This window comes from Palaemon carinicauda, unplaced genomic scaffold (assembly GCF_036898095.1).
Source record: "Palaemon carinicauda isolate YSFRI2023 unplaced genomic scaffold, ASM3689809v2 scaffold508, whole genome shotgun sequence".
Lineage (NCBI taxonomy): Eukaryota > Metazoa > Arthropoda > Malacostraca > Decapoda > Palaemonidae > Palaemon > Palaemon carinicauda.
Genome location: NW_027171771.1, coordinates 102,712 through 115,111, shown reverse-complemented (window position 1 = coordinate 115,111; position 12,400 = coordinate 102,712). Strand labels below are relative to the sequence as shown.

Sequence of the window (12,400 nt, the reverse complement as noted above, 5' to 3'; positions counted from 1 at the left end):
ATTTAACATTTATATATCTGCAATTTGACATCCTTAGTATTAATCATAATCCTCATTTTCTACTAATCTCTTCAATAACAAATGACAAATTTTTAATTAATTGATATCACTATAATAATGTGATCTGGTTTGTTCAAATTACTAGATTTCATACTTTTTATCCGTTGTGAGTTAAATTCTTTTTAACTAATAATTTGCCATATTCAACATTATTTTGTTAGTAATTAAGTGTATCGAGTGTTGGGAAACCTTTAGATTAAGGACTAGTGATATATTAGATACATTTGATAGGGAATATCATATTAACATATCTGCTTGCACGCGAATTCATTGTTAGAAAACTTGGGTTAGGGAACAGTGATATACAATATAAGAAAGCTTAAAGATATTGTTAGCAAGCCAATTCAGTGCTGGAAAACCTTTAAATTAGGGAATATAGTGATATACAAGACATTATCATGGAATTGTTCTAGTCTTGGGTAATGCCGTAGCCTCTGTATCATGGACTTTCACTGTCTTGGGTTAGTTCTCTTGCTTGGGGGTACACTAGGGCACAGTATTCCATCTTGTATCTATTCCTCTCGTTATTTTGAAGTTTTTATCCTCTTATTTTAAAGTTTCTATAGTTTATATATGAAAGATTTATTTTAATCTAAATGTTGTTATTGTTCTTAAAATTCAAGTAGTTTTTGCTTATATCCTTTCCTCACTGGGCTATTTTCCCTGTTGGAGCCCCTGGGCAAGCATCCTGCCTGCTTTTCCAACTAGGATTGTAGCTTAATAATAATAATAATAATTATAATACCTGTAATACTATTTATTATTTATTTATTTCTTATTTAGTTATTTTGTTATTTAGTTATTTTGTTATTTAGTTATTTAGTTATTTTGTTATTTAGTTATTTTGTTATTTAGTTATTTTGTTTAGTTATTTGTTATTTTGTTATTTGTTATTTATCTATTTATTTGTAATTTATTTATTTGTTATTTATCATTATTTATCATTATCCATATAAAAATATTAACTTTACATTTTCTTTATTGAAAGATGCAATAAGTTCCGTAACGTTAAGGGACATTACCCAAAGTTGCCTGTATACAAGGTCGTAGTGCGGGAGGTGACCATCGTGTTCTCGTGGTCGTGGTAACATAGCGTTGTACACGCATGGTGACTAAGTGACGATGTAAAAACGAGCAAAATGGTATGTATTTTATACATTTCTGTAGTAATTTAAAAGAATTTCCATGCTGAGTTTACCTTGTGACTTAATCGTGTGTTTTTGTCGTTTGTCAAAGGATAAAGACCGTTTTAAGATGTCTGGAAAACCTTGTGTATTTGGTCAGCGTTGTGCGTTTTTGGACAATTGTTTACGAGGATAATCTAGGTTTAGTCCTTTTTTGGCAATAGTCCTTCATAATTAAACTTGCATCTCTATGCTTAGGTAGTTTAAGGTGTCTAGGCCCAAAAAGTACCGTTAAAGTACTTGAAGCCTGGCCAAGGTGTGGTTACCCCATACCTGTAAATGTTTACTCGTGCACCGTCATAAGCATCCTGGAGCCTTTGTATATTAGCTGCAAGTTCCTCCAACGTGCAGAAAAAATGAACCAACCAACCTACCCCCCCCCCCATTAGCTTAACCTACAAGCCGTATCCTTACTCTCTTACCTTAGGGGGGCCTGATGCCCCCTGCGACCCCCCCCCCCCCCTTATACTGACGTATTCCTTGTCAGCCACTCATACATTCAGGTGGTCGCTATCATAAACGCAAACCTTCCATCTGCCATCTTTGAATAATTATAAGGAATGATACGTATTAATATTTATCTCCAATTACTGGCTGAATGCTCCTTTCATAGGTCAGGAAGCGTAAGGGCCGATTCTTGCTGTACGGTTTGTTTACGTATCGGTGTCCTACTGCGTTTTGATGTAAAGTTTTGTTACATAGAAAGATAAGGAGCTATTCTCACTGTACGGTTTGGTCATCATACCGCTTTTGTTCCTACGGCTCGGATAAGTTTGGAAAATATCCGACGAACGAAACGTGTGTGTATTGAACCGCTTAGTGTGAACAGATGGTCATTGATTTCAGTCACATGTTAGGTTAGAATTTGAACATGTTAAGACTTTATTTTTTACCAAGATAACTAATTGTCGGCTACTTGGGAATGGCGAGAGGTTGATAGATAATCATGAAATTAATTTTTCATAATTAATACTAATTGGTTATATTATTAATAATACTTATAATAATTATTTGTAATAAGATTTTGATTGTGTAATACATTGAGACTAACAAAACTAACATGAGGCAAATGGCCAGGCTATCCTGTGGTAAAATACCTTTTTCGCGAAGGTTAGCATTGGCCTGGCGCGGATTATCTTAAAATTTCCTAATTAAATACTGTAATCGCATTGAAATATTGGCATTCGAAAGTAATGGTGAAAATTAATTTCATAATGTAAATGTTTACAGAATGTCAAGTATTCTCACTAACTTTCTCGTCAATTGGTACTTGCATCATCTAGAAGTAATACTATTGCAGAGAGCTGCTTTAGAGTAATTTATTTTTGGTGCTGTATCGCAGCAACATCTGTATTTAGACTGAACTTATCCGGAACGTGTAGTAAGAACACTTGACATTTTTCTAGAATGTAAACAAAGGTTGGTGTATATGGAAAAAGTCTCCTTCGCCTCCCTTACATTTACAAGACTGTCCCTATATCATACACTTTAACTAATGCATAAGAATATAAAATTTAACTATGCTCATGATTTTTATCGTCTTATAAACATCCCAATACCTTAAATTATTTCAAATTCCCTGTTTTCCTTTAGCGATTTCTTTGTAAATCCAGAGATTTTCTTAACTATTATACCTCTCACGGGAAAGAGGAATAGAACTTAGGTTCTCCACCTAACTCGACTTTATTGCTGTGTCTTTATTGACTAGGCCACGCCCTCCCATGATGTCGTGTCCTTTGTTTTGGTTTTAATGCCTCAACTTTATTGTTTGGAGGTGTGAATCTGAGGTTTTGCTCTACAGTCTGGTAGTTGCATTTATGGCAGAGGTTGTGAATGATGAAAGGGTTATTTACCTTAAAAAGCGAGGGTCTCCGTAGTCGGAAACTGTAGGAACATCTATAGCATTTTATTTTGGGCTAGCAAACCTGTTATTCTCTTAACAGTAACTACGACAGTTTTAGCTCTTTAAGAAAATTGTTATACAACTACTTATCAGTAGCATCTTTGTGTTTAGGGTGAAATGCAAAAAAACCATATAATAGGAATAGCGTAAGTGCAACTGGTCATATAAACATCCTGCTAAAACAAACTTAAGGAAGTAGTAAAATTATTATAGCTGTTTGACCAAAAATTTCACCATAATGAGGGTTCATCTAAGTTATTGCAATGGCTGAAGCCTTTGTAGACAGCTTTTGAAACGCTAGAAAATCTGTTCGTGTATGCCGTTCATTTTTATATGAAATACAGTAGCTGAAACCTTATCTCTTCTGTTATTGATTGAGCCAACATTCTACTCGTTAAAAACACAGCACATGAACACACTTAGATTGAGATTATATTAAAAGTTTACAAATCTTCAGGAGAAGCACTTTCCGTAGCCCCTCCTAGAGCTCATGATATCAGTGGTATTGCCGTAGCCATAGCCTTCCGTAAGAACCACTCGAAGCTGGAGTTAGAGACTAACTACTTTCACCACTATTTCAAAGGCCCACAGGTCCCTTGATGCCTTCTCTTTAAGGCTTTTTTTTTTCTTTTTTTCTACTACTACTACTACTACTACTACTACTACTACTACTACTACTACTACAACAACAACTACAAGAATACTTCCACCCTACCCTTGTTTTTACACCTGTGCTGATGAAAGCCTAAGTGTGGATGGCCACTCCAGCAGGTAAACACATCAATGAAAAATAGTGTCTGATAAAATGTTTGCTGTGTTATATTGCATATACGATGTGAATGATGAAAGGGTAATAAGAAAATGTCAGGAGAGAGACTACTGTATATTCATAAGCTTACAAAACTTCAGCTCCTTCAAAATAATTAATAATTGCCTCTCGCATCTGCACACTTCTGAATGTGTCTCTCCCAGTCCTGGAAGTCCTTCTGTAATCCCTTCAGTTAGCTTTCCGAAGCTTCTTTCAGCTCCTCTGTTGAATAAAATCTGGTTCCCTTGAGGCTGTCTTTCATGCGTGAGAACAGGAAGAAGTCGCAAGGGGCCGGGTCAGGGCTGTAGGGTGGGTGTTGTACCACTTTCATTCCCGTGTCTGCCATCCAGATGGTCACTAGCGTTGACTTGTGGCTTGGGGCACCACCACTGACCACTCCTCCACTGCTGAGGTTTCTTCCTGCATAAACTTTGTGGAGCCTCGGGTCTTCGTTCAGAATTGTCTACTGTGCCAGTACTAATACCAACAGCTTCAGATGTCATCCTCACAGGTATTCGACAGCCTTTCATCACTAACCTTTGCACTTCATCAATGTTTTCCTCCTTTTGTGCACTTTTTGGTGCTCCGGATCTGGGTTCATCCTCAACCTGTTGTTTCCTTCAGAAAACCTGTTGAACCACCGATAGAAAATTGCTTGGCTCATCTGTTCATCCCCATAGGCCTCCTTTAACATTCCGTAAGTTTCTTGTTTGGTTTTCTTAACTTTAACACTAAACTTGATGGCGTAACGTTGCTCCAAGTTTCCCTGCATCTTGACACATGTTCACAGATTGGGAAACCGGATAAGACTGGTTCGACCACGTTCAAAGCTGCACTCAGACCTGCAAACATATGAAGGTGCCAGTTAGTAATTTTATAGAGTATATGTATATTTACTTCACCATGAAATAGTACCTGTATTTTGATCAAATCATATTTAATGTCTCTCCTGACGTTTTTTCATTACTAATTGAACGTACCTTCTATATTGCGACAGTTTCCATATGGATGTCATTTTTTTTTTCTGTCGGGCAATAATCCCCTTTCTCTAATTTGTCGCTAAGAGCTAAGGTTTACCCTTATTCTTAAAGAGTCGGGTACCTTCTTGAGTCAAAGGTTAGACGTCCTTTGTACTTTGGGACTTCCCCCTGCCCAAGGAAACCCTTTAACCCTTTTACCCCCTAAGGACTAATTGGTACGTTTCACAAAACTCATCCCTTTACCCCCATGGACGTACCGGTACGTCCTTGCAAAAAACTGCTATTTACATTTTTTTTTTTTGCATATTTTTGATAATTTTTTTTGAGAAATTTCAGGCATTTTCCAAGAGAATGAGACCAACCTGACCTCTCTATGACAAAAATTAAGGCTGTTAGAGCAATTGAAAAAAAATATACTGCAAAATGTGCTTGAAAAAAAAATTACCTTGGGGTTAAGGGTTGGAAAGTTCCAAATAGCCTGGGGGAAAAAGGGTTAAAATGATGGGGGTTTGTATTGCATAGGAACAAACTACAAATTTTAGAAATACTTTTTCGGTTATACTAACCTGAGTCGTAAGTCCCACCTCTACCACCCCGCAAGACCTTATCAAAGGACTCTGCGACGCCCACTTCTTCTAAAAGAGGCGTTAGTGGGTAACATGGTCCAACCATACACTGTTGCCATGCCCTTTAAAATGACCGGTTTGTACAGCTATGGAAAATACAAATACTTCTTAAAATTTGTAATATTTCTGTTGAATGTGATTGGATAAAGGGCAATGTAAATTTTGCTAGTGGGTTTTGTTTGCATAGGGACTTTGACCTTTTAATATAAGAATTGGATTTTCTTTTTGGCTTATTTTTGCTAGAGGATTAAAGAGGAGCTCTCGTGTATGGACAAAACTTATGTAGTATGGGTGAGGATTTGAATTCTTGTGAAGCAAATGATAATGTCTAGACTTTTTGGTAGTCATGTAACTCTGAGAATGCTAAGTTTACAAAATATTCAATTATAACTGATTTTTCATTTTAAGCATATCTTTTACTGTAGGTGATTCATTACAGGGAGGTGTATATGAAAATTGTATGTAATAAAAAGTGTTTGAGAAGGGTAATTTATTTACAAGCCATTAGAAATTTATATTTTAGTGGTCATTTTATGTCATGTCTATTATATCCTAAACTTTGTTTCAGGCTCAGCTTTACGTATTGTTTGAGCATGCCTCGGGCTTCGGCCTGTTCAAGGTAAATGAATTTGAAGAGGTTGGGGCCTTCCTGCCGCAAGTGGAAGAGGCCGTCAATGACTCGGCCAAATTTCACACCCTTGTCAGAATGGTTGGTTTCAAACCTTTCACTTCTGCCGCTTCTGCCTTGGAGAACATTAATGCCATTTCTGAAGGTGAGTAACTTTAAATTAGTTATTGCTATTATTATTGTTATTGTTATTATTATTATCAGCATTATCAGCAGCTAAGGTACATCCCTAGTTGGAAAAGCAAGATGCTATAATAATAATAATAATTATTATTATTATTATCATTATTATTATTATTATCAGCATTATTAGCAGCTAAGGTACATCCCTAGTTGGAAAAGCAAGATGCTATAATAATAATAATTATTATTATTATTATCAGCATTATTAGCAGCTAAAGTAAATCCCTAGTTGGAAAAGCAAGATGCTGTAAGCCTAAGGGCTCCAAACAGGAAAAATAACCAGTGAGGAAAGGAAATAGTTAAATGATATAAGTAGTAATAAACAATTAGAATGAAATATTTAAAATACATTAACATTATTGAAACATTTCATATATAAACTATAAAAACTTGTGTTAGCCTAGTCAATATTAAAACATTTGCTGCAAGTTTGAACGTCTGAAATTCTACCAATTGAACTATCCGATTAGGAAGATCATTCCACAGCTTGGTCACACCTGGAATAAAACTTCTAGAGTAGTATTTAGTATTGAGGCTCATGATGGAGAAGACCTGACTGTTAGTATTTACTCCCGACATTAGTTTTTATATATTTTTTTGTATAATGCACATGGTTTTATTTAATTTTACCCATTTAGATTTTAGTACTGCATAGTATGGGACGTTTTATGTAGGCTGTTGTAGCAGTCCCTTCTCAGTTTCTCTAACTAGTGGAACTTGAAACCCCCCTCAATATATTAATTTCTTTAAGCACGGCTAGATCTTAGGCTGCGTAGGTTAAAAGTGAATGCCTTGACCTAGGCTTCACATCCCAAGGTACAGTAGAACACAGTTGAAAGTAGTCGGAAAGCTACAAGATATTGACTTTTACTGTAGTTGCATTAAATATATTTGACTTACAGGGACTGGCTCATTTAATTGTTAAAAAGCAAGAAAGATATTTTTTAATGCCCAGCTTGCTTAGGATAAGGGCATAATTATTTCTCTAGAAAGTGAAAGGATTAAGTTTAAGGTGCCGTTACATTGTTCGACTACAGTACTGTGCTGTACATTTATCGGAGTTTGTTAGCAAATTTTTGCCATAACAAATTAACCCTTTTACCCCCGCCATAAGGTTAAATTTCGAGCACATTTTGCTATATATTTTTTTCAAATTGCTCTATCAGCCTCAATTTTTGTCGTAGAGAGGTCAGGTTGATCTCATTCTTTTGGAAAATGCCTGAAGTTTCTCATAAAGTTATCTTAAACATGTATATATCAGTGTTTTGCAAGAACGTAACGTTACGTCCTTTGGGGGCGTAAGGGTTAAGGGTAAAATGTGAGATGGAGGAAAGACTACCATTGATGTCTCAAATTCCTGATTTGATACCAGTGACTTGCGTATTGTATTTTTTTTCAAGTTTATTTTAGAAACTACGGATGAGGCCGAATAGTAGGGCGAGTAGAAAAAATTGATTCCTATTCATGGGAAAAAAATGTAACTTAAGACACATCTAGTTCTGTTAAGAGATATTTAACCGAAATGGAGATAAAAAAATAAAGTTGTCATAAGAACAAACTGCCTGTTGGGAATAAGAAATCCGTGCCAATATAATCACTTTAATAAGGAACACTAGAAACAAAGAACCTGGAAAGCGGCCACAATCATTTTTTTTTTTTTAGATGGTCTCATGGGATATGTAAAAAAAAAATACTTCCAGATGGCTATTGTTACCAAAAATTAACTGAAACATTTAGAATTATTTGAAGATGATATATATTACTGTAGGACTATGAAGTTAGAGATAATGAATGGATAAGTATCAATTTCAAAGCTCAAGATACGAGACGACTGGCGAAATCTATCAGAGGCCCTTTGCCTCGATAGGTGTAGGAGGAGATGATGATATGTACATATATATAATGGGATCTTTTGTGGACACGTATTCCAAAATCCGACTGGTACTGAACCATAGGCATAAATAAGGTTTAACAATTTATAAGTGTTATCGGCATTATCACGCTGACCAAGAAGGCAAATTGTGAGCTTGGTCTGATGCTAATATCTGAATTAAAAGAAGCTTAAAAAGTCCAGCTGGCATAATTTCAAGAATAGTAAATGCTGTGACACTATTAGTGGGTGTAAGTACTATATCCTATTATTATTATTACTATCCAAGCTACAACCCTAGTTGGAAAAGCAAGATGCTATAAGCCCAGGGGCTCCAACAAGGAAAAATAGCCCAGTGAGGAAAGGAAATAAGGAAATAAATAAATGAAGAGTACAAATTAACAATAAATCATTCTAAAAAAGTAACGTCAAAACAGACATGTCACTTTTCAATATTAAACTTACCCGATAATCATGTAGCTGTCAACTCCGTTGCCCGACAGAATTCTATGGAGGGATACGCCAGCTATCACAATACTAGAAGGGGGTGTACTTACCAGCGCCACCTGTGGCCAGGTACTCAAGTACTTCTTGTTGACACCTCCTCAATTATTCCTCTGTCGTGCTTCCGGCAAGACGTTCTGGGATACGCTTATGATCTTCGAGTTTGTTCACGGCTAATTGGTGAAGTATTCTCTCAGATTTCGGCTGTCGCATTACTGGAAACCTTCTTATATTAGCTAGATAGCTTTTATATAGTCCTGATTAACGGTTAACGATCTTTTGCTTGATTTTGGAAACCCCTTTGGCTAACTCTTTGGATTCAAGATGTCTGACATTTCGCAAGCCCCCTCCCATAGACGATGTAGGTCTTGCAATAGGCGTATTCCGAAGGCCTCGGTAGATCCTCACACCGCTTGTTCTGACTGTAGGGACAGGCCCTGTCAGTTAGAAAATCGATGTGAGGAATGCGCCGGACTTTCGGAACTGGAATTTGTCCGTCTTTTAAAATATTCATCTAAGTTAGAGAGAGGTAGAGTTAGGAGGAGTTCTTCTCACTCTTCAATGTTTTCCTCACCTCATGATCCCCTACCTTTTCCTACCCCTGTAGTGGCTACCCCCGAACCTACTGTTTGCCCTCCGCCTGATATGTCTGTTGTTTTGCGTGCTATTCAGGCCTTAGGCGATAAAGTAGAGTTCAGTGGTAAGTGACCATAAGTCTCTGATGGCCGAAGTTAAGGAACTTAAGGTCAAGAGTGCAGTGGGTGGAGTTAGTGCCAGTGCTGTGACGAGTGCTAGTGTCAGTGCAGTGCCAAGTGCTAGTGTCAGTGCCATTGTGGTGCGTGAGGATTCTTCTGTGCGAGCCAGTCGTCCTCCCAGTCCGGGACCTCTTGCAAGCTCCCATGCCCAGGGGAGAAGCAATGTCGAAGGGCATAAGGGTTCGGCAGGCCTTGTTAGGCGCACAGAAGTTTCCTCGGTGGTTGCGGGCGTGTCTTCCAAAGACCGTCACTCCCACCCGCAGACGATTGAGCCCGTCTTTTTCTCGTCCGCTGATCATCTGTCAGGGAAGAAACGTTGGTCTCAGGTCTCGAGACCACTTAAACGCAGAGTCCAGTCCGCGAGTGCTCAGCCAGGTTGCAGTCATTGGCTCAGCTCTGACTCGCCGCAGTCATCTGTCGACTGCACTCCGCCCAAGAGGAGTAAGGTTCTGCCACAACAGAGCTCGACTGTCGACCCTAAGTGGACTCTACTACAGTCCATGCAAGCACAGCTTTCGGACTTGATGCGTGAGTGTCGGGCTGAGAGTGTTGCTCCTCCGCCTCCGCCTACACTCCCTCCGCCTGCGCTCGCTCCGCCTGCGCTCGCTCCGCCTGCGCTTGCTCCGCCTGATCGCAGTACCACCTGCCAGGCGTACGATGTTGAGCCACGGTCTGAGTTTGCTGTTCCCACTGGTGTTCAGCCTCCGCCTTCTTTAAGGCAACCTTTGCTATGGGATCAGGAGGATTATACCTCTCTTCCTCCGCCTCCCTTTGCTGCTCCACCAGTGGTGCAACTCTTGGCTGAGGTACAACAACCTCTCCCGTCCATGAGTCAGTCTCCTCAGCTCTCGCTACAGCGAGCTCAACCATCCACAAGGCAAGCTCCACTACACCTTGGCCTTGCGCCTCAGGAGCCTCAGCTTGCGAGACATTTACCTTGTTCTGCGCAGCCTCAACCTCATCACGCTCCGCTCTCACCACAGGAACAGGGACTTGCTACTCCGCTTCCACCAACCGCTCAGCAAGCGCAATCCTTGTGTTCAACCGCTCATGCAAGGAGTCAGCCTCCTCCACCCATGCGCCTTCCTTCTGCTTCGTCTGCTATTCAGCCTTTGCAGTCTGAGCCTCAGGTTCTCCCTCAACAGTTACTTGTAGAGGAAACCACTACTTTTGTTCCTACTCGTTCTGACTCTGCTGTTCAGCATTCTTGTCCGATACCTTCGCTACACTCTGGTGATGAGGAGGCACACCTGGATCCCTCATCAGACGTGGATGAATCCAAGCTTTCTCCACAGTCTATTGATTTTCGTAAGGTCTTGGCTCTACTTAGGGAGGTTTACCCAGACCACTTTGTCTCTGCTATTCCCCGCTCTCCGCCATCTGAGTTTTCGCTGGGCGTACAACAAGCTAAGTCCACCTATACTAAGCTAGTCCTAGCTAGGTCCTCTAAGAGGGCATTAAGGATCTTAGGGGAGTGGCTGCAGTCTAAGCAACACCTTGGCAAGACTTCTTTCATGTTCCCTCCAACGAAGCTCACTTCGAAAGCGAGCGTTTGGTATGCCACAGGAGAAGCACCAGGCTTGGGAGTACCTGCCTCTGCCCAGGCTGACTTCTCAAGTCTGGTAGACTCGCCTCGGAGAACTGCAATGAGGCGCTCTAAGGTTTGTTGGACCTTCTCAGACCTGGATCACTTACTGAAAGGAATGTTTAGAGCATTTGAAATGTTCAACTTTCTAGACTGGTGCCTGGGGGCCCTCAGCAAGAAGACCTCTCCTGCGGACAAAGATTCTGCCATGCTATTAATGTCCTGCATGGATAAGGCCATTAGGGATGGATCGGGTGAGCTTGCGTCGATGTTTGTATCAGGGGTTTTGAAGAAAAGGGAACAACTGTGTACCTTCCTTTCCGCCAGCATTACACCTTGCCAACGGTCACAACTCCTTTTTGCTCCGCTCTCGAAGTTCCTCTTCCCCGAAGAGCTGGTTAAGGACTTGTCTGCTGCCCTGATACAAAAGGATACACACGATCTTGTAGCCTCATCGGCTCGTAAGTCTAAGGTTGCTACCTCAGTCCCCAAGACTTATCGCTCCTCAGTGGCTGATACCCCTGCTACGAGGTTCATACCGCCCTTTCGTGGTAGAGCCCCCAGCCGAGGAAGCTCCCGTCCAGACTCTCACAGGAGCAAGTCTAGGAAAGGATCCAGGACATCTAAAGGAAAAAACTGACTCTCCGCATCTCCAGACAGCAGTAGGAGCCAGACTCAAGATCTTCTGGCGAGCCTGGGAGAAGAGAGGTGCAGACGCCCAGTCTGTCAGTTGGCTGAGGAACGGTTACAGGATTCCATTCTGCCTCAAACCACCTCTGACCACATCACCCATCAACCTCTCTCCCAACTACAAAGAAGAGGACAAGAGGCTAGCATTGCACCAGGAGGTGTCGCTACTTGTGCAGAAGAAGGCAGTGGTTATAGTCCGGGACCATCAATCCCCGGGCTTCTACAACCGTCTCTTTCTTGTGGCCAAGAAGACAGGAGGTTGGAGACCGGTGCTGGACGTCAGCGCTCTCAACGAGTATGTCACCAAGCAGACGTTCACGATGGAGACGACGAAGTCGGTCTTAGCAGCGGTCAGACAGGAGGACTGGATGGTCTCGTTGGACTTGAAAGATGCATACTTTCACGTTCCTATTCATCCAGACTCCCAACCTTTCCTGAGATTCGTTTTTGGAAAGGTTGTCTACCAATTCCAAGCCCTGTGTTTTGGCCTAAGCACAGCTCCTATGGTCTTTACTCATCTGATGAGGAATATAGCAAAATTCCTACACTTGTCGAACATCAGAGCCTCCCTCTACTTAGACGACTGGCTGTTGAGAGCCTCCACGAGTCGTCGTTGTCTGGAGA

At 40.5% G+C, this 12,400-nt stretch overlaps 1 protein-coding gene across 1 annotated transcript in view; it reads left to right on the top strand.

Moving 5' to 3' along the window:
* The first annotated feature begins 1,052 nt into the window (after positions 1–1,052).
* The window catches only part of LOC137637054 (nucleolar protein 56-like), a 30,025-nt gene continuing 18,677 nt past the window's right edge, over positions 1,053–12,400 (top strand). Inside the window, exons 1-2 of the mRNA XM_068369361.1 lie at positions 1,053–1,202; positions 6,130–6,334. Coding sequence (XP_068225462.1) covers positions 1,200–1,202; positions 6,130–6,334 — 208 coding nt within the window. The 5' untranslated portion in view covers positions 1,053–1,199. The remainder of the gene's footprint in view (positions 1,203–6,129; positions 6,335–12,400) is intronic.